General features: G+C 31.8%; 1 protein-coding gene and 1 long non-coding RNA gene across 3 annotated transcripts in view; one reads left to right on the forward strand and one right to left on the reverse strand.

Moving 5' to 3' along the window:
* The window catches only part of LOC143046723 (perlucin-like protein), a 32133-nt gene extending 30513 nt beyond the window's left edge, over window positions 1–1620 (forward strand). For both annotated transcript variants that reach the window (XM_076219821.1, XM_076219820.1), the window contains exons 4-5: window positions 547–762; window positions 1528–1620. In XM_076219821.1, the coding sequence (XP_076075936.1) occupies window positions 547–762; window positions 1528–1535 (224 nt within the window). In that variant the 3' untranslated portion in view covers window positions 1536–1620. The remainder of the gene's footprint in view (window positions 1–546; window positions 763–1527) is intronic.
* A 5515-nt stretch (window positions 1621–7135) lies between these two features.
* On the reverse strand, window positions 7136–11072 carry LOC143044762 (uncharacterized). The gene is made up of 2 exons (XR_012968768.1): window positions 10741–11072; window positions 7136–9046 (listed from the first exon to the last, which is right to left on the reverse strand). It is a non-coding gene; the product is annotated as an uncharacterized LOC143044762 (long non-coding RNA).
* Between the last annotated feature and the right edge of the window lie 13426 nt (window positions 11073–24498).

Genomic DNA, 24498 nt, shown 5'->3' on the forward strand with positions numbered 1-24498 from the left:
CTTTAATGGCAGTGTGAATTATAACATTAAAATGACAACATTACACGACAGGGTTACAATGAATAAACAAATTAATGGGAGAAAATATAGGACAGAGAAACAAACGAATAATAGCCATACAAAGGTAACAGGTTAACAAATATTTGTATACACCAGACAAGCGCTACGTCCACACAAAACTATGCTCAGATGTAAAAAGTTTGAAAGCCATTACAACTACCAAGTTGAAGATCGCAGAGGACCAAAAGTTTAAAAAAGGTTGTGAGGCCAGGGTTATCCGCCTGGGACAAAAACATCATTATTATCAAGAATAATACATAGTTTCAAAACACGGCATTCAATGAGTAGCCATATTTGTTAAATCATAACAGACAGAGATAAAATAATTGACGATTATACGATACATTGGCGTAAAAAATGATACAATTGAGCATAGAGCACTAAGTTTATGATATATACATGCATTGGTTCAAGAATTGGATAAACATTATTTTTCACCAGTCACTCGTTTCGTATGACTTTAATATTAGGATTTGAACTTTTAAGGATCCCACTACTGGCTTGGTCTGACGGATCTTCACGAGGGAAACTTCAGGTGGTCTTATGATCAAGAAAAGGCTAAATTTACATCATGGAACAGCGGAGAACCAGGCAACTCTCGTGGTAATGAGGATTGTGCAGCGCATTCCGGTGGTCACTTAGATACCTGGTTTGACGCACCATGTTACAACACGTACAACTGGATATGTGAAAGAAACTTCTGTAAATGTTATTTAATTATAGTTTACCACACACATACATGTAGTACACTGTAAAGCACAGAGCAATAAAAGGGGGTTGCTTATGTTGATAACTCTCACAACGCCATGAGCAAAAAAGGTTTAACTTATATGATATAACGTACAAGTTCTATGTTCAAACTTCGGAAAAGAAAGCAACGCTCATGCTTTATCTAAGTTTACTCACTGAATCAAGTTTAGGAACAATTTGGAAAGATATATTACAACCTCGATCGATTAAAAAAAATCTAAACCATTTAAAAAAAAAAGATACAGAAAGTGACAACCATTAAAACTTTATTCATTGTTGAAGGCCGTACATTGACCCATAGTTGTTAATTTCTGTGTCATTTGGACTCTTGTGGAGAGTTGTCTCACTGGCAATTATACCACATCTTCTTTTATTATAAGGATATATGGTTTTATTGTCTTTTGGGCAAATATTCAGACGATAGGGCAAAATTAATAATATGTTACCGTATGGTAATAGATATCATGACAGGAAACGTAAGCTCATAAACTAGGACAGTGATCATAAAACTGTTTTCAAATGGCTAACTCAAGAGTTCGGTATAAAGTAAAAACGACTTTTTTTTATTTTCACCATTTAATTAACTAAGTATTATCACTTAATTAAAATATACTAATATCGATTGCAGGTGTTTTTAAAACGATTTTTTTTTTATACAATAGTATCAATTAAGCTCTATAACTAAAATCGCTTATTTCCTATATTTGTGTTTTTCAGGCAGCTAGATCAAAGACTAAACACATAAGAACTTGATTGAAATAGATATTAAAACTTGAATAAAATGCAATTATTTTTTTCAATATATACCGTGTTCGATATTAGAACAAAAAGATTTCAGTATGCCATTATGAAAAACTAACCACCAGAAATAAAATGCAAGAGCGAAGTGGTTTCCCGTCTCTTGCTCTTTTGTTAATTCCCTATAGGATAGCTAGATTAGCTTGTTGATTAATGTAGCTACGTCCTGTAGATCTTACTTATAGGCAGAATTTCGTGACCCTTAAGTAACCCAAATGTTGTGATTCTTGGGAAATTCACCCCTCACAGTGTTTGCTTTTGTTTTGACATTGACAGCCATATGTTAAATGATGAATATGGCGACTATTTACCGGTTAATCCTGTGAAATCAGTTTGAGTAAGGTTGTGGTCATGATTAAAATCCGGACGGATGACATCCATTGGCAATGATAGTATTTAGATCTTAAATTGAGAGGTCATTCCTGTCATACTCCTACACTGCATTTCTGTATATAAAACTGATGAGATATATTTGGAAGATACATGGTCGGACTTTCTTTTTAACCAAAACAATGGAAATTGTCTGAAAAATCATGTTTACAAAGCTAGTATTCAATTGGTATTTTCTACTATCTAGCTCTAAAATGGTGATCATCTTACCATACTTAATATATAAATCATACTAACGATACATTTTACAGAAAAGCAATACTAGTAGTTTGAATATGAAAAAATATGTCCTTCAATATTTAAACCAGTTGACAAGTGTGTCGTTCACGTGCCATCTAGATCTCGTTTTATTCTTTTAAACGTTTTCCTTGTGGTTATTAAGTAACTAGTGAATATAATTCCATAACCAGAATATTTACAGTGAATTGACTGTTAGTGTTGCTCTCCACCAATTGCAACTCATTCAAAATTTTTACCAAATTGCAATTTGTTTTATTAAACCAAATCGTTCAACTGGTCAAAATATTGAACAAATTGTTCAGTCAAAATGTGAAAGTGCAAGGTGATTAAATAAAACATACTTACAAACCTACAAGACTATAACGCCACTTTAATGATGTTGTGATAAAATTAGTCTATCAGTTTGTATAGGTATATTATAGTCATTACCATGCTTAAGGTGAACTTGATGTTGTGATAAAATTAGTCTATCAGTTTGTATAGGTATATTATAGTCATTACCATGCTTAAGGTGAACTTGTTATTTTGAATTGCTTTACAAATATCCAAACTAAGCTTTCTTATAGTTTTTCTTTCTAAAAGTATTATATATTCATAAAAACCAGATATCATTTTAAATAAAACATCATATATTCAGTAAAATATGTGTAAAATAACAATATGCTATTGATAAGTTTCCATGGGGAGATAACCTAAAATATTATTCTTTTGAATAAAGACTTTTTGAAAATAAAAATTATTATCTCCCCATGGAAACTTCCTTCAAACATATTGCAATTTAACACATGTTTTACTGAATATGAAATGTTTTAATTCACATAATGTCTGATTCTTATGAATATAGAAGACTTTTCAAAAGAAAAACTATATGAAAGCTTAGTTTGAACATTTTTACAGCAATTCAAAATAACAAGTTCACCTAATTTTGTCACAACATCATCAAAGTGGAGTTAAAGTCTTATAGGATTGTAAGTATGTTTTATTTTATCACCTTGCCCTTTCATGACTTGGCTGTGGTTTTCTACAGCAGTTTGTTCAAATTTCTGACCAGTTGAACAATTTGATTTTATAAAACAAATTGCAATTTAGTCAGAATTTTTAATGAGTTGCAATTGGTGGAGAGCAACACTAACAGTCAAGTCACTGTAAGACAAGAAAATCTACCTACATGAGTTTCTAATTATATAACAGACGAAAGATGCTGAATGATTGTAATTATTGGAGAAATCAAACACCAAAATCAATAAAGTAACATGTGCAAAAACTATAGTTTACTGAACAAATTACAAGCAACAAATCAGGTGACAAAATTCAGGCATGAGTGATGAAAATTAAAACTTAACAGATCACACACGTGGGTTCATAACACTTATACAGTTTAGTCATTGTCAATTTAATGCCTAACACTAATTAAGAAAACAAAAATAAATAAATAAATGAACCGTTCAATTTTCCAACACTTTATTAAAGGTTGCACTTTGTAAATACAGCTGTTTTTCAAAATACGCCTCTTTTGGGGAGTAATTGAATATTCATAGAAAATTAATTTTGTTTACATACTGGTTCCCAGTTATGCTCTCTGTGTTCCATATCGCAGAGACAGAACTTGGGAATGTTACCAGTAAATAAACACGTGCATATTGTTTACATTGAAATCTGTGGTAACCTTTCATTCGAGGTAGGAGTAGTTAAGAAAATTAGTGTAAGTTTAAACTCTGAGAAGTTCAGGGCATATAAACGTTGAAAATATGCCGCACAGCCCTATATTTTGACCTTTGAAAAAAATTGTGGTGCATATGAGCTTTCAATTCTAGGATAAGATTTTTTTCAAAATTTCATAGTAAAAGTGGTACAGTTTTAGCCGTAAAAGGAGTTCCTATGGGAAATTGCATTGTCAATATTTACAGAAATGCAACCTAAAGAGGTCAATTAATATTAAACAAAATGCGTGTCTCTATCATATGTTTATGATGTATCTTATTATGAATAGGCAGATATTTCTTCATTTCCAAAGAGACGAGCATTTAACAGAGACCAAATATATGACTATAAAAGCTATAGGACTGTGTACAGCGATCAACTATGAGCAAAACGCAAAACTCGGTAATAAAAGGCCCCGAAATAACAAAATGGGCATACATCAAAACAAAAACGCGCGTCTAGCGTAAATATAAAATTTTAATCCTGGTATCTATGATGAGTTTATTTCCAAGTGTTTCTTACGAATCTAGTGGATAAAATGCCATAACCGAAATTTTAAAGACAAGAAAACCTACCTAGCAACAGATGTTTTTTTTCTAATTCCATAATAGACAAAAGATGCTGGACAGCTGAAGTTTTGGGAGAAATAGAAATGAAAATCAATATGAAATAAAAGAGGGACGAAAGATACCAAAGAGACAGTCAAACTCATAAATCTAAAACAAACTGACAACGCCATGGCTAAAAATGAAAACGACAAACAGAAAAACAATAGTACACATGACACAACATAGAAAACTAAAGAATAAACAACACGAACCCCACCAAAAACTAAGGGTGATCTCAGGTGCTACGGAAGGGTAAGCAGATCCTGCTCCACATGTGGCACCCGTCGTGTTGCTTATGTGATTACAAATCCGGTAAATAGTCTAATTCGGTAGGTCACATTCATGAAAGGGAAGGGGATTGTAGTTACGACGTAAGGAACATATCCGATATCATTTGTGAAACGGTTATTCCATAACGGTCAACCAACTCGTGATGGCGTCCGTAAAATTTACGAAGGGATAATGTGCACAAACATACAAATTACAAGCAACAAATCAGGTTCATTACACTTATACATTTTAACCATTGCCGTTATAATGTCAACTCCATTCTAGAAAACAGAAATAAATAAATAAATGCACCGTTCAATTTTCCAACACTGTATTAAAGATGTTAATTAATATTAGACAAACTGCGTGTGTCTATTATATGTATAGGCATGAACTTATATTATGAATAGGTAGATGTTGTTTGATTTCCAAAGAGAAAAGTATCTAACAGAGACCAAATATATGACTTTAAAGCTATAGTACTGTGTACGGCGATCCATCATGAGCAAAAGGTAAACTCGGCTGTAAAAGGCCCCGAAATAACAAGATGGACAACTAAAACGAAAAGATTCAACAGCTAGGTTTGTGGCATAAAACAACAGGCGAAAAAACTGACAGACAGTTACAAAAGGCGACAACTGACGAAATTCCAGACTTCTAAAGAGCACATGAAAATCAACCAATTTCATTTATTCATCGCATACCTCATAATCGTACTCTGGATTGTGTTTAACTAGTTGTCTGCGTACTCTACACTGTGTGTCCAACCCATAACTCGGATTGTTTCTTTATTTCAATGATTTAATACTTCGTCGTGTAGACATGCCTTTCGGCCTATCGTGCTTCAACTGGGTTTTTTTCAAGTATTTCTTTTTTGTTTTGGAAAAAGTATATATGATATATGTTCACGATAAATCTTACCTGATAGAAATAATTTGTATAAGAAATTTTTCCCTTCAAAGTAAAAAAATGTGGACACGCATGTCCTTCACCTGCATGTAGATTCAAATATTTTCAACGTTTTCCAAGTGTTAATTAATAACCTAGTGAATATAAATCCATAACCATAATGTTTAAGACAAGACAATCAAACTACATGTTTTTTTTTAATTCTACAACAGACGAAAGATGCTGGACAATTGAAAATATGGGAAGAATCGAAAACGTAAATTAATAGGAATACATATGACTAATTTTGCAAATAACATACAACAAATCAGATTTGACCGAGCAAAAATAAACGTGACGACAATTAGAACTTAACAGGTCACAAGTGTGGGTTCATAACACTTATACATGCTATCAGTTGGCATTATGATTCCCTACTCCAATTCAGAAAACAGAAATAAATACATAAATGCACCGTTCAATTTTCCAACACTGCATTAAAGAGGATAATTAAAACTAGACAAACTGTGTGTCTCTATCATATGTATAATTTATTTTTAAAGGGCAGATGTTGTTTGATTTCCAAAAGACAAGCGTTTAACATACACCACACTTTAAAAGCTATGAGACAGAGTACGGCCTTCAACAATGAGCTAAACCAATAACGTAAAGTCAGCAATAAAAGGCCTCGAAATGACAAATTGTGAATAAACTAAAACGAACAAACCAACAGCCAGGTTTGTGGCAAAACAAACAAACGGAAAACCAGACAGACATTAACAAAAGACAACAACTGACGAAATTCACGATATCTGACGAGCACATGAAAATCAAAAATGAACTCAGTCTCCAATTTCATTTATTCACGATCATAGCTTACCTAATAAGCGTACTTTGTATTGTGTTTTGCTAGTCGTGTGTGTATTCAACACCGTATTTCCCATCCCGAATTCTGATTGTTTTCATTATTTATTCTTAAAGTAGATATTCCTCTCTGTATACATGTATCGTGCTTTCAATCTTTTGTTTGAATACTTATTTTTTTTCAAAGTATATATGATATATGTTCTCGATAAATATTACCTGAAAGAAAAAAATATTCCGTTCAATGTTAGAAGGTGTGGACACGTGTGTCCTTGACGTACCTGCTGATTTAATTCTTTTCCAGGTTTTCCTAGATTGTATTAAATGGACATCTATGAGAAAACCATGCAGATGGTGCTCCATGCAAAGTTGTTTGATTTTGATGAAACTTTGCTGACATGTTCAGGTTGACATCATATGAAAATCATGCAAGTTTGAAGCCCTTACACTGCTGGTAACCATGGCAACGATAGGGATTTAGGGTATTTTCGAGTTTATTTATAGATGCATTTACTGAAATGCATAGATTTCATAAATTTCTCAAATAGAAATAAATACTATAATACTTCTGAGTGTTTAAATACTTTAATATCACAGATAGGATGTGTATGAAGTATAAATCACATAATTTTATTAAACATAATGATATATATAGAAAATAAGGGTGTGGCAAAACACATAAAATGATAAAAAATATGGCCTTTTCATCAAATCACACTAAAACAGACAATACAGCCCAAAAGTCGCTTTAATTTACCCTAAATTTCAGAAATGCTTTGCATTTTCTTTGGTTCAAAAGATTTTGAAGGGATTTCGGTTGCAAATTAATTTTATAGATTTTATTGATCATTTAGATAGCCTCCCCCCCCTTTTTTGTATTTTCGCAATAAATTGAGGAAAGTCTCATATTTTAATGAAACCAAGCATTCAAAAATAAATACTTGAATTATACAGATTGTAATATGCAATATAGGTAAATCAAATAGAAAATTCAAAGTGAAATGGATTTTTGTGTCACAAACAATAGTAAGCATAATTAGGCTTAAAAAAGGGGGGGAGCTGCCAAAGACAATTTTTTTTTTGTATTTTTTTTTATTCCAAATTCCTTTAGTACACTTGTCCCTATTACTTTAAAGAGTAAAATCCATTCATTTCTTCCTAGTAATCCCATTTTTGGTTATTGCAGCTTGCTAATTACTAAAGTTGTATTCTGGTTACTGAAAAATGATATGAAATTCAATGTCAAGTTCATCATATTGAAAAATCTTAAGTATTGACATTCAGAAGTTGTGTCTGACAGGTAAACAAAATTAAGACATGTTGCAACCTTTTACTGGAATGCTGGTTACCATATAAGTCATTTTGATCATGAGTACCCGAGACAGTGTGGATAAAATCTGAATTTCTATTGTACAAAGGGAGATAATCCAATAAAAATGCTGATTTTTAAAACCTTAAAATTGCATGTACATATTAATTTAAACTAACATACACTTCATCAATTTAATAAAATATAAACATATCTCTATTTGGTTATCTGGAGAGAGAGTTAATAGTGCATTTGAGCATAAACTATTGGTTTGCTTTTGTTGTAGTACTTTCTAAAATTCTCCTAAAAAAATGTCTAAATTTATAAATTCTCTTTTAGCATTGATAATTTTTTAAATATCTCAATCTGTATAAATGATCATAAATGTAATTATTTTTATAGCATTAGTATTATATTTAACAATCAATGAAGATGATACAATAACACTAAATGGTGCTTACATGCAAGAATAAGATTATTATAAACATACATAAAAGTTAATTCGAATTGACTTAGCAGCACAAGACAATTGTTGCATTAGGTATGGAATTTAGGGAAGTATTAAATTGTTTCCATACTATCTTATAAGAATTTACATACATGTAACTACATGAACTATGAAAGGTAATTTACTAATAATCCAATCAATAAAACTAGTTAGTCAATCTAAGAAACAATTTCTGACAAATGAAAATATTATTATGTTTATCAAATGGCCAAGTACGTTCGTAATCCTCGTGATTGTCTTCAATACTGATGACCTTTTCATACAGAAGTAATTTTAGACTTCTTATTCGCTGATAAGAAAGCCTTGTTGATGGTGAGACAGTGAGAACATTCTATTTCCTAGCAAATATCTCTCTCTTCTCATTTGTGTTGCAACCGTGTGTTGACTTGGTGGTTTTCAAGACTTCAGCGAGATTCACATTGCGGTTTTTTTCCCCTTTTTTTCAAAGCATATGAGTTCCATTTCAATTTATTTTTATTTGAGCTTGCAATTTTTTAACATCAACAGGAAAAATCAAAGACGTCACAGATCAGAGCCTTATTCAAGTATCAGTAATATTATCTAAGTTTTTCTTCATCATAAACATGTTTATCAACAAAAATGTGTCTCAGCAATCAGTCTTCTTTCATGAACTCCAGTTATTTTTGGATCACCAAATGTCTGTAAAAAATAATAAGAAAACAATTGTTATCCATTAAATGATTGAAATTTCCTAAAAAGAAATTACTTATTAACATGGTCTTAGTGTAAAATGTGTTTCTATTATCACAACTCTGACATTCCAGTACATAGAATAAGAAATAGAGTATATATAACTAGCTAAAAATGGACCTAAATTTGATTTTTTTCTTATTCCAAGCTGCAGCAAACATAATTTAAATAAAGTTAATTTTGCAGATTTCATCTTGTATTTATGACGTTATGACAATACAAAAATAGGGAGATGAGTATTGATTGCAAATGAGACAAATATCCACAAAAGTTCAAATGAAATGAATGTAATGCCTCTGTACAACCTTCAACAATGAGAATAAAACAGCTGAAGGGTACATTCTATTACAAATGCAGAGATTGCACCTTCATCAGGTGGGGGGGGGGGGGCACTATATAGACACTACATTCAAACTTGATTCACATGATACCGTTCAGAATTTGGATTGTGATGAATTATTAGACACATCATACATGTAAGTTTCTGACACAGAATAAATGTGGTAAACGAACTGATGATTTTGAAATTGGACTTGTACCAATATCCAAAATCTAAAGTCTACAAGACATGATTAGATTTATCACATCAAAGAACCCCATATATGCAATTTTTAATGAATTTAAACAAAGTTTAAGTTTGGACCCCAATTTGAATCAACTTGAAAACTGAGCCCAAATCATAAATCTAAACATGCTAAATGCATGATAACATTTAGCATAGAAAAAAAACTTCAATAATATTTTAATAAACTAACAAAGGTTTTTTGCCCCCGTGATCTTTTTTGCAATTTGAAAACGAATATTAAAAATCTAAACATAAAAGAAGTATTTTTTGACCCTATAGCTGATATAGACCAATTTAAAAACAAGCCAAAACATTTGAAATTGGTAAAACAATAAGCATTGGAAACAAATATATAATTAATTTTACAGCTTATTTCCTCAGGCATGTAAATCTAAGACTTCGGTTAGCTTGTATGGTTTGTTTGTATATTGTACAATTGCAATTGACATAATGTCTAATCAAATTTAAAAGTACTCCATAAAGGTTCAAATATGCCTATATTTATTGTTTGAAGATATCAACCTTAATTACAAAGCTTGAATCAATATTTATACAAACAGAGCAAGCAAACCTACCAAAGTTTTACTCTACACACATTAGGAAAATAGCTGTAATAATGGTAAAAGTGTTTTTTTCAAAAATGAAAAATACATATGTAGTCTTCAGGTTTACCATAAATGTATGTTTACTATAAATGAGGATCTGTCAAGCTGACAAGAACACATATTTTTTTCTAGGTTTAATTCTTATAGAGAGAACAATTCCAATGATGAGTAATTTTGTTGTGTAAATTGTACTGATATGGCCCTTAATTGATCATAAAATAATAATTTGAGTGTTCTGTGTGTTATTTTTACTTTTTGTTTACCAGATTGAACTTTTAAAATTGAAGGGTTAATCTAATTTATTGATTATTTATCATGTTTTTACAATAATAAATGTAACTGGTCAATTTCCAATTTCTATATATATTTCACAAATAATGCCACAACACAGGTCTTATTTGCTGTCTATTTAGTAGTCTCTTGTTATGACTTGTTTGATTCATTTTTTTTTATCAATTATATCATATATTTACCTATATGATCTCCTATCATATCTGCTTTCATTTTAACATTATTTTCGTGCTTTTCCATCTTCAAAATTAACCTGTTGATAAGAAATAAAATATTGTATATTTGTACATTTGCATGATCAGTACAGTGAGTTACATCTACATGTACATTGTACATTAAGTTGGCTTAACATAATGCATTGGTTCATTGAAAAAAAAAGTTTTGTAGATATGATAATTAATTTGTGTAAATGTCATAAATGCTATGATATCAATCACATCATCAAGTAATTCATTTCTTCAGTATTGTTATTTTGAATTTGTTTTATCTGAGTAATCTGTAATGTTATAATATCATGTTGCCACTTCTGGACCCTTTAATTTGGAATACATTTGTAAGCATATTCTATTCAGATTCTATTTTATTAACGATAGAAGTAAAGACATGTACAAGTTCTCTTTCCATGTTTATAACTGTGATACATGACCTGCACTAAGGAAATGTAAAGAAAAAGTCTCACAGTAACCAATTTTTAGAGAGAAAAAAAACCAGCTCATAGTCTGTAAAACATTTTTTGAGTTTGAGAACCATATATTGTATTAATCTAGCTGCATTGTACAATGTACATGTAGTACTGGTAAAGGAATGAATAAAGACAGGAAATTCACAACTCTTTGGGAGCTATATTGTGACTTTAACAGTGCTTAATCAAAACCTGTCACAAAAATCTTAAGGGTAGGGATAAAAATAAAGGTAGGTAAGGGTAGTGTGGTTAACACACATACTTTTTAGTTGGCATAAATGTACAGTAGTTTTCGTATGTTTATGCAATTTATACATGTTTCTTGTTTCTCCTTTTTTTTATATAGATTTGAAGCAACCATTATTTTTAAATTAGGAGAAAAAAAACAGAGTCAATAGACTCTATTGACAATTTTGCAAACTAACTCAGGGCGAACAGACCTGATACCGGAGGGCTTTGTAATAGAATATATATTTTATCATGATTATTATAGATCTCTTGAGAGACTGAGAGAGAAGAAGTTTTTCTATTAAAATGTAGAAGGCAAACACATAAATCTTTTAGTTTCAGAAGAATTTTAAATCATTATAAATGTATGTCAATGAAAATTAAATCAGTGTTTGCTTCAAGAAAATTATGTAAATACCCCCCTTTTTTTCCCAAAAGAGAAATGGTCTATGCTCTTCTTCCTATATTTATGATTTAATGTGATGTTTCTATAGTAGGTCTTTTTATGGTGTCAAATTGCTTTTTCTAACCACAAAAAAAGTTAACAAACTTACCAGAACCAACTGAAATTGAAAGTTTTGCTTTGGAATTTCCGTTGCTAGATTTGGAAGGGTCATGAAAGGATGGCAGCAACTCATTATGTCTTCTTGTCTACTGCAATCCAACTCCTGTCCATGTTTGCAGCATATGCATATTTTTAAAATGTGAGTCTGAAACCTAGACATGATAGTGATAGTCTCGCCTCATGAGTCATGTCTAGACTATCTGATCAGGATCAGACTTATCCCAGTGGCAGTGGGAATGTCTTTGCCACGTGGTTTGCTATGACCTATCATCCGATGTCTTTGTTACACTCTTTCAATAAAAATAAGTTTTTGGCTACACCATATTCATCAAAAATACCATTATTTCCTATCCTTCTGCACATTTGTTGATTTCCCTCCTTCTGTTATTGACACTTAATTGACCTTTTATTGTGAAGAGTTTTACAAAGGGAGATAATTTTAGCTATATTTTTCAGTTTTTCATCTTTTATTCAAATAAGCTTATATCAATTTGCAACCAAAATCCCGTTAAGGAATACTAGTTTGTAGTGAACCATAACGTTTAACAAAATATTTTTTTCAATTTGAGTGACTTTTGAGGTTTTATGGACATTTTCAGTACAGGCTGAATTCAAATTTAAAAAAAACACAATTATGTCAATAAAAATAAAAACAAAAATAAAGGTCGAAATAAGATCCAAATTACAGTTTATTTTAGTAGAAAGTCTGAATTTTAAGGCCAAACAATTTTTTTTGTCATATAATACTTTGAACTATTGAATAAAAAAAACCCAAAAATGTCAATTTTCAACAACATTTTCCAGCAAATTTGGTACTAAACTAGAATTGCCCTGTATTCACATAAATTGAGATAAATTGTCATTTTTTAACCATAGAACTATTAGATGTACTTAATACTTTACTAGGAACCCAAAATCAGCTGAAAATTCCACAACCCCTTTCATAATTTTTTTTTGATTTTGCATGGTTTTCTCGTAGACATTCATTTAAGTACATGTACCTAGTGAACATAATTCCATGACCAGAATGTTTAGGACAAGCCAATTCATCTACATGGATTTTTTTTAAAAGACGAAAGATGCTGGACAATTGAAGTAGTGGGAGAAATCGAAAACGGAAATCAATAGGAAAACAAATCTGGTTTGACCGAGTAAAAATATTCAGGCATATGTGATGAAAATTATGGGAAGAATCGAAAACGTAAATTAATAGGAATACATATGACTAATTTTGCAAATAACATACAACAAATCAGATTTGACCGAGCGAAAATAAACGTGACGACAATTAGAACTTAACAGGTCACATGCGTAGATTCAATACACTTATTCATTTTACCATTGTCATTATAATGCCATCTCCAATTAAGAACACAGAAGTAATAAATAAATGCACCGTTCAATTTTTCAATACTGTATTACAGAGGGTGATTACTATTAGACAAAATGTGTGTCTTTATCATATGTGCATAAGTTTTCAATACTGCAAATCTTTTTAATTTAACTTCGAGTTCGGTATTTTTGTTCATAGTTTTTCCTGGTATAGAAAATAATACTCAAAGTATAACTGTTCACAGCACAAGTATTGGCTACTTTAACTTTCAAGTCGAATTTTGTAAAGTCAGTTTATTTTAGTTGTCTCGGTGGCCAATTGGTCTAAGTACAAAATGTACTCTCACTTGATACGAAAAGGTTAATGTACAGCTGGTTATTAAAAGAAATAGTGGCTGCCTGATATATTATCCTAAATGTTACTTTTTATGATTAATATTGTAATCTTTATTGTACATTCTGTTTTGTTCTTATTCGCACAATATTATGTGTACAATGGATGTTTTTCCCCTTTTGATCAAATTGTTATTAATATTTATAAATATTCCTAATTTTGAGAATCTTATTCATTGTATTATAATCTCTTGCATGGCTTAACTTTTTAGAATTTTTGATCCAAAATGCTATTTAACTTTGTACTTGTTTGGTTTTATAACTATTTTGATAAAATTTAGAATTTTTCCAAAAACTAAGGATTTTCTTGCCCGAGGAATAGATAAGCTTAGCCGTATTTGGCACAATTTTTAAAATTTTGGTTCCAAAATGCTCTTCAACTTTGTACTTGTTTGGCTTTAGAACTATTTTGATATGAGCGTCACTGATGAGTCTTGTGTAGACAAAACGCGCGTCTGGCGTACTAAATTATAATCCTGGTACTTTTGATAATTGTTAAATTATTTTTCAGATATACAATTTAGATTATCAAATTTTGATTCGACGTCATGAGCATCCCCAATACCAAGTTTTGCAATATTTTCCCCATGTTTTTCTGTGTCCGATCTTTTCTTTCAAGCTTTTAAAACATTGTCTCTTCTTCATAAATAAATGTTATGTTTCTTTCAACAGTAATTTTCAGACATCTCTACACCGGTACTGATAATCTGCCTTCGAGCGTTAATTACAATGAAGTTCTTTTCATTAATACTCTTTAAATTTTATTCCAGGAACCCGATGTTTTGATATTTCGGAACATCAGACGACTTTTAAATGAAGCAATATTAGTTAGATATGTGTGCTTTCGTATCAGCTTACGTTTGTCCTAGCACACAAAAATGATATTACATTTTACTTACGTATGTAGGAGCTAAAATTTTGTTATTTCGATCAAGGTTAATTGTATTTCCGATCATTTAAAAAATCGTTGAACAAGCTTATAAATAATTTTAACAAATATTTAACAGCTAAATATAATGTATCTTTTTTCTGTGAATATATAATGACACGGTCTGAAAAAGGATTGAGAAATTGGTGAAATATGAAGAAACGGATAAAAACAATGTATTATAAAAGTATGATGAACAGTTATTTTGTACTGCGATATATTTCCCATAAAAATTTATTTTATTGTGGTTTTATCTTCTAGTCTGTTATGGTGTGTTATTCAATTAATTTGACTGATCATGGCGAACACTTAACGTATTGCAAGGAAACGGTCATTCTGAAAGACGTCAAAATATAACTGTATAATGTTGAGTGATTCTTTTATTTATTCATCTTCAATAAAATTCTTAAATGTGAACTATAATAACATTACAAATGAGCAAATTAAATCGTGTTTCTCTTATATTAGTTCTTTGGACTGATATCTCTCGTCCAAGCAGATAGATTATTGCCCTCAGAGTATCACAAGAACCATCTTCATAAAAAAAAATCATTTTCTTTTTTTAATAAGCTTTCAATTTTGAATTCAAAGATGAACAAATTACACCTGAATACATTGCTCTATTATATGATTTCTAAATGGCAGTTTGAATTCAAATGCGAAACTTGGGGAATTCGAAAACGGGATAAAAAACAATGTTTTGTAGAAGTACGACATTCAGTTATTTTGTATTATGATATATTTGTAACACTCCCAAACGTGTCCGATTCCCCCAAACGTGTCTATTCTTCCGAAACGTGTCCGTAATATCCAATATTCCCCAAACGTGTCTGATTTTATAACCCCCAAACTTGTCCGATAATTGTTATTCGCCAAAACGTGTCCACTAATAAACGCCAGGACGTCTCACGACTTTTAGCGCTAAATACATGATTAAATCAATAACGTTTACGGCAATTCTATAATGGGGGACACAGTTGATGAAGTGGTCATTTATTAGTATAAGTTGGTTCAATGCCGGTTGTTATTACAAATTTAACCTGTAACATATAAATCAACTTTTGACTGAAATTACTTATATTCCAGTTGCAAGTATTATGCTCGTTTAGAGCGCACATACATGTACAAACAATTTTAGTTCAGTTGAATTAATCGTTTACTATGTAATTATTCTGTACTAATAAACTCCGATGATGCCTTTTATATTACAGCTAATTTCCTAATGCATGTAGAACAAAACTTTGGTTTACTTAGCTTGCTTGCTTGGTTTTTATATTGTACAATCCATAGGATAACACCAAATTAAATTCAAATATAATATATTCAGGTTAAACAATGCCTATATATATTGTTTAAAGATGTCAATCTTATTTACAAAGCTTGTATTAACAATTATACAAACAAAGCAAGCAAGCCAGACAAAGTTTTACTTTGCAAGCATTAGGAAATCAGCTGTAATCATCGAATACTGCACGGCGGGCTTTTAAAGGAATTTACTTCCTTTTTTTTTAACAGTTCTGATATTTTAAAAGATATTCAAATCATAAACTGGTTATCAGGTATTTTAATAAATTTTAGTTTTCCAGCATCACTACTAAAGTGAAGACATACAAACAAAAGTCATAAGTCCAGTGCCAAATATTTCATGCATTATTTAAACGATATCATATTAACAATAAATACTATACATAAGTTTTATTATCATACCGGGGATTTAGGATTGGGCCTAAATTTGTTTACGATTATTCGGGATTAACATTAGTTAAATTTAAAAATCTAAAGAGCCAGTAAAGACCGATTTTTTTTATAACTTCACTAAGAAACTATTTAATTCTCTCAAAAAATTTAAAAAAAACTCTTAAAATTATAAAGTGGTACATTGTAGTAAGGTTTTATATTATGAACTTTTGGTTTCGAGCATCACTTAAATACATGCAAACAAGATACATTTGTACATTACGTCCAGTGGCAAATAGTTCATTATATTTGCCGGAACTCTTGGATTGTACCTTAATTATTCCGGGAATTTGGGATAAGGCCTAAATGTGTACAGTTATAAGAATTTACACTTTACGGTTATTAAGAATTTACACTAATCGTAACTCGGAATTAAATTATATTTTTTTTGGACAGTTTTATTTTTACGGAATATCAGTATAACAATCTATTTCCCTTTATATTATAGGACACGTTTAAGGAATTGGGCACGTTTGAAGGATTGGGCACGTTTTGGGTGTTCATTAAAAAATGTTTAAGCGTTTGAATAATACAAATGACACGCTTTGACGCCCTTTTTACAACTAGACATGTTTTGCAGTGGCTTATTCTCATTTCGCCTTAGCTGTCAAAATTTATATATAAAATTAATCCATGTTTGCCTTAGTAAAAATTTTCAGGTACACAAGAATTAAGTAAGGCGAAATGGGAGCTTCTGTAAACAATGTAGTTCAGTGACGTCGATGTGGACACGTTTGGGAGTATCGGACACGTTTGTGGGGAAGGACACGTTTCTGAGTGTTACATATTTACATAAACATTATTGTTGTGGTGGTTTTATCTGCTATACTGTTATTGTAAATAAAGGCAGCAGCAGTATTCCGGTGTTCAAAAGTCATAAATCGATTAAGAGAAAACAACTCCGGGTTACAAACAAAAACCGATTGAAACAGATTAACTATAAAAGGAAAACAAAGAAACACAAGCTTGAGCTTTCTAAAAAGCTGTAGACTGCTTTGCTGTATCCTCATTTAAGTTAATATGTGTTCATGTTGTTTTTGGTGCAGTATTGGAAAATTGCAAAACAAATCTTCCATATTGCAGATTAACAAAGCAAGTAAACAAGTATCAATAATTGCTATTTCAAAACTGAATTTAGCAATATATGCATAATAACACGAACATGAATTAATGACAGTGGATCGGAACTGAAATACACATAGTTAATTTTCCGGCATTTGATGTCTTATCCTGAGACAAGAAAAGTCTGTAATTCTTTATTTCATGTGTATTGCTGTATCACAGCCGCATCTTGAAGCAACCAATCAGAATCTATGTGTGATAAATAATTATTTCAAGATGGCGTGTATATCGACTGAAACAATACCTCCGCACCGTGATGTGTGGCAAACAGGAACAGTGAAGTGCAACAAAATCAAACGCCAACAAACATAGAAACTATAACTATTTAATAACAACTGCCATAAACATGACTTGATACATGATAGTTTAATACAAAATGGTGGGTCACTTTACTTTGGTATGGAACGAATTATAGCATGGTCTGATTATTAGTATAACGGTACTAATTTTAGAAAGTTATTGAAATTTCTTATGCACTTTTTAAAAACGCGAATTTTTGTTTAAAACACATGAAACAATTTTATATCAATTCGAAGAAAATATGTAATCCGACACATTTTCACACCACCAGTCCCATTTCCGTTTCCAAATACCTATGTTTAATATTCCCAAAATGATATTGAATATTTGAATAAAAAAGCATTGTATCAATAAAATATGAAGAAATTTAAGAGGAAAGCGTAGTTTGTGATATCAGAGAACTTTTTCTGATATGCCTAGTACATGTTGTATGAACTCATTAACATGTATCTCATCGTGCCAATTTAATAGCACCATTTTGTTATTTTGGATTATCCTTATTAAAGAGTTGTTTGTATAGATTGCAACTAATTCCTTTGTCAGAAGTAAAATAAAAAACATACCTAATCCGAGGAAAATTCAACTTTACAAATCTCGTAAAGATGAAAACACAAATCTGTTATCAATGCATTTTGAAATACACAATTCATTAATAGTTCTACTCAATTAAAAAAAAACGTACTCTCTTTTCACGTACAAGTATAAAGCGTATACGATACAGTTACAATTGAGATGATAGCGTCGCTAACATAAAATGTTATTTTTCACGACGATAAAGTGTAACGAATGGAGGAAATATGTATAGATTATAACATGGCCTTTTCCATATTGGCCCTGATGTCATCCCGAGTCTCCCATATCGGCCTCGAGGCTTTAGCCGAGGGCCGATATGGGTCGAGGGATGATACCAGGGCCAATATGGAAAAGACATGTTATAATCTATTTATCACATATCTAAGTTCTGCAGAATAGAGACACAAAGTTCAATTATACCAATTTAATGAAACATAACAGGTAAAATTTTAAATTTTGTATCACAAGAGTGTCGTCAAGGACACAATGACGTCATTTGGAATCAGGGCACAATATCAATATCGTCTTTTTTGCCCCGGGCAATTTTGAGGTTATTGCATATGCAAAACCCAACGTATTCGTAACAAATATGTGATAAAGATTCCTACACTGCAACAGGTGTATTACGATATTTCTCCACTCGAGACAGTTAAATTTTATTATTGAAAGCGCGAGGCTTGTCGAGCTCTTTAAATATTAAAATTTAACTGTCGAGAGTGGAGAAATATCGTAATACACGTGTTGCAGTGTAGAAACTGTTTTTATAGTGTCGGAATCTGTTTCTCTAATGATTTTTGTCCTTCTTTTTTTCAGAAAATTTTCATAAACTTATATGCGACGTCATCAGGCATTGCCGCTTTTTTTCATGGCGTCAAAATAGTTTAATTCAAAAGAAAACAAAACATTTAGACGTCATAATCAAATTTCGACTAATCATTTGCCGAGAACAGATTTTTCTCTAGTGAGGAGAAATACTTTTCTCACACCGGTCAGGAAATGTGAAAATAGCACAAAAATTAAAGAAAGATGTTTTTGAAGGGATTTTAATCCTTAGCGTGAAAACACTGTTCTTGCAAAAGTTAATTTTCCATGGGCAATTGGTTTTTTTTAATGACAGTTACCTCTAAAATTTTGAAAGCTCAATTATATAAATTTTATGTTGGACGATATGTTTTTGGTTAGATATTTATGCAGCAAAATATGCCGGTTTTTTTATTCTTAATTCATGAATATTCCAGCTATGAAAGTTGTGTGCAGATTTTTTTTATTTTTTATTTTACATTTTCCCCTTTTTTATAACACATTTCACTGAAAGTTATTAACCCCTCCCCTTTTTCCAATTGCCAAGAATTATTTACTTCAAAATTGGAAATCGCATTTAGTATTTTCCATAAACAAATTTTGTTTATAAACAAAAAATATATTGTAATAAGAACATGATAAAATCAAACACCTTAAACAAAGCAGATATGTTGCTCGTGCAGTATATGTACCACTTTTTGGTAATTTGATGCTTGCATAGAATAATATAATTGAAATACGTGCAAATGTGTAAAGTAATATAAACCAGAGCTTAAAATTCGATCTTAAGCATAATTTATAATAATTATGTTGAGTCCTTACAATATAATTAATGAATCAGTCTATAATCTATCGTTCTTTATATAATGTATACAAAAGTCACATTGAAATGAACGTGTGTGCTTAAATTGCAGTATACTAAATAAACACTAATGTGAAGCTAGCCGTCGATAGCAAACGGCGTTAATATTCATGAGGCCAGTCTAAAATCTACCATTAATATTTGATTGATTAAGCCTCGGTCACACCTTACCGGATAGCTCGAACGGACGCCTAACGGATAACTTTTTTTCAATCCGTTCTTGTCCGTTAGACGTCCGTTCTTATCCGTTAGACGTCCGCGTTCGTTTAGTTTCCGTTTTGTATCCGTTACGTGTGCGTTATATACATCCGTTAGAGGTCTTGAAGATAAATTTCATCCGTTTCAGATCCGTTCATCATCCGTTTTATCCGTTATACGTCCGGTAGAAGTCCGTTTCTCATCCGTTCAACATCCGTTTTATCCGTTAAACGTCCGGTAGACGTCCGTTGGTGAATTTATCTGCCAGACCTCCAACGGATGTATGATAACGGACACGTAACGGATAAAAAACGGAAACGAAACGAACTGGTACCGTACAAACGGAACCCTAACGGACGTTCAATGGACATTTCATCGGTTTGACGTCCGTTCAAAGTTTTGAACATGCTCAAAATTGTTCACCGGACAGAACGGACGTCGACGGATAAAACGCACGGTAAACGGACATGCAACGGATATGGACGGACGTCTAACGGATAAGAACGGACGTCTGACGGACATGAACTTATTGAAAAAAAAGTTATCCGTTAGTCATCCGTTCGAGCTATCCGTTAAGGTGTGACCGAGGCTTTGTTTTAATACTTAAACATAAAGTTTAATTTTTATGATATCGTAAATGAATATTTCGTTTCCCAAGGTTGAAAACTTTTTTCTTATATTATACAGAAAAAAAACAAATACCTTACGCTGATTGATTGCTGATAACGCCACTACCAGCACTATTGACTATTGCATGGCGATCAGTACTTTTTAGTTGTAGAAAGCCGAAATCCACAATGAACCACCGGCCTTCGGAAGGAAAACTGACTATCCTCGTCAATAAAGATCAGATTCAAACGCACCTGCCAAATGAGATATTCCAACTCACAGCCTCAGTTTGAGAGGCTTCTGAAAAAGGAGCAACCATTTAACTTCAAAAGGGGTGCATTGGTTTTTGTCTGAGCCAGAAACAATTTCATTTAGTTTTAACGCTATCAATCAAATTATGTTTTCCAAGTTTTAATACTACTAGTATAAGGTATGGCACGCATTTTCAATAAGAGGGTGCATGTGCTGTCGCCGGTGTGTGTACGAATTCCTGTATGAGTATCAGATTTATTTGCTGTATATTTTTAATCCATGTGGACCAACACTCTTTTAATTAAAAAATGTTATCAGAATTTTTTTATTTTTTTTTTAATTTTCGGTAACGGAATCAACAAATTGAAATGTTCGTTACTGTCGCCAAATCTTAAATAAGGTGTTGATCACTAGAAAGTTGCCTCTTTGTGCATTTCTTTATCCCTCACAGTTACACAGCGTTGAGGAATTGGTGATATCTTTCAGGGAAAAAACTTTCATTCGTCAATCTCCCGAAAACGCATGACAGCATACTCCTTAAGGGTTGTCACAAAAAGCAGGTACATGTTCGTTACGCCAACTTAAATACGTCGAAATTTTTAATATATATATATATACATGATCAAACTTGAGCTGAAACAGGGAATAAAACTTTGTTGATAAAGTTACTCAAATCAAGACAGATATAATTTTCTGTATTGTGCAGTTTACAGATTCTGGGAATGTCGGAAGGGAAGATATTAGATGTAAAAACGTAGTTATGACATGTTCGTTACTGCTAAAAACTTCTCTCAGTTGAATATCAGTATATTCCGATTAGCACTGGGTAATTCTGTATATTATCCTTTCTAGAAAAATAAACCTTTTCGATTCAATAAACTCTATTGGTTTCTTAAATTGAAGGTCTTCAGTATACTTGAAATGTACGTTACTGACAAATTCGTTACCTAGGATACGAAACAGACTCAAAACGTGATAGCTTTACATAAAAGTATGGGATGCTGGATGAGTTGACTGCCGCCATTTATTTAAAACGAGAAACAGTTTCATTCCTTGATACACTTTTGACAGGAGAAGGATCCACATTTATAAGGTACGTTTACATTTTATATTATCACGCATTTCTTATTATGAAATACACAACTATGAAATATTATATCACCGTGTTTACATAATAACCCAAACAATATGGTCATACATCGTAATTGACATGGATGTCTTAAAATGTGTTAATCAATGACATTGTAGTTGTGACATGTTCGTTATATAAAGTAACGAACTTTTTACAATTTATACACATTGAAATAGTTCTTTAATGTTGTCTTGGACTATCACTATGTCTATTTATCACTTTTCATTGCATAATTGTATGTCAGTTGAATAAATAAAAGTACATAACAAATTAATAAAAAGTTGAATCCTACAGAAACAGACGTTTTCTAATGTATTTATATTGAAAATTATCACGTCTATGATAACTTACCTGCTTCAAAAGAATGCATGCAACTTGAATGCAATTTCTTGAAGAAATTACTAATGTGATGACAGTACTACGTTTCCAATCGTCACGTTTAAGTTTGTGCATTCAAAATGTAGGACAATTCCCACATATGTAGTGGTAACGTACATTTCGTCTCTAGTAACGAACATTTCAAAATAATTTTTAGCTTACCTCTTATGAAATTTTGTATTCAAATTTAAATGTTTACTAAATAAATATTTCTAAAGACTTCAACGACTTCCCCGAAAGCTTTTTATGTATATCATTGAACCCGTATCTACATACAATTATCTTTCATTTACAGGAATGGTCAAATCGAGGGCCCAGATTCAGAGAGAATACAGACAGCGCCTGAAAGAAAAAAACAATGAAGCTTATCTTGAAAAGGAAAGAGAGAGACGGAAACAAAATTATGTACCTAGTAGTCAATTATCTCAAAGAAAGAGGAGGCAAAGAAACGAATATAACAGAGATTATCTAAAACATTATAGAGCAAGAAAAAAAGAAGTATTAGAATTAATCCATGCCAATAACCAGCAGATTGAACCCTCCACAAGTGGATATGAAAGTGGAACATCGTCTGTCATTCCTACTGAAAATAGACTGCTGGTCCAAATGAGATTCCAGAAGAAAGCCAATGGTCCGAAAATGAGAATAAGCAAAGAATTAACTAAAATAAAGGCCGAAATGAAAAGTCTACAAGCCAAGCATGAAAATTTAAAGAGGAAGTACAGAACAACTGCTCGCTCTTTGCAACGAGTGAAACGAAAAAAAACTGACAAAAACACAAGTACACCAAGATCCAAAACTGAACAACAACTCGATGAAATGAACTTATCAGCTGAACAGAGAAGCAGTGTCAGAAAAGAATTACTTTTCGCTAATACAATTTGTAATGAAATTAGATCAGCAGGAGAGGGAACATCGACTCAGGCAAGAATGAGAACTAGGATAGTAAGAAACATTGTCTCGGGTAAAACCATGAAAAAGTACAGGATGATTAAGACACTAGCACAAAGAATAGGACTCAGTAGAAATAAACTAGCAAAAGTAGCAACTAAAGACATCAATATCAAAAGGTTTTATCGAATTCGAGAGATGGGAAAGCATAGATACAATGTAACAAGATTTCTACAGAGGGATGAAAACTCTAGAGTTATGCCAGGAAAGGCAGACTATGTTAAAACAGATGCTAAGAAAGTTCAGAAAAGAATCTTGACAGACTACCTTTCAAACTTGTACCATAAATTTATGATGGAGCATCCCACAGTGAAGCTGTCATTTACCACCTTTACACGACTTCGTCCAAAGAATATTCTTCTGACATCATTTATAAGAAGAGACACATGTTTATGTACCAAACACCAAAACATGTCATTTACATTAAAAGCTGTAAAACGATTAGGAATAGACGTTTCTTTGAATGCAGAAAAAGAAGTTGAAAAACAAGAAAAGATTATACAAGACATGAAAAATACAGAGGCCAGTGATGTGGTATTTAGTCAGTGGAAAAGAGTTAAAGTAGAAGAGAAGGGCAGAACAAAAATGACAATGAAAGTTGTAGACAGCACAGTTGACAAAAGTGGATTTATAGCTCATTTCGAAAAACAGATGAACGAATTCAAAGACCATGTAACAAGAATACAAACACAATATGCACAAATGAAAGAATTGAAGATAAATCTACCAAAAAATCATTGCATTGTACATATGGACTTTGCCGAAAACTATCAGTGCAAATCCGTGGAAGAGATCCAGTCTGCCTATTGGAATCAGACTAGCGTGACAATACATCCCGTTGTAGTTTACTACGAGGTTGACGAGGATGAGCTGCTACACAAAAGTATAGTAGTAATC

The sequence above is a fragment of the Mytilus galloprovincialis genome, chromosome 9 (assembly GCF_965363235.1).
Source record: "Mytilus galloprovincialis chromosome 9, xbMytGall1.hap1.1, whole genome shotgun sequence".
NCBI lineage: Eukaryota > Metazoa > Mollusca > Bivalvia > Mytilida > Mytilidae > Mytilus > Mytilus galloprovincialis.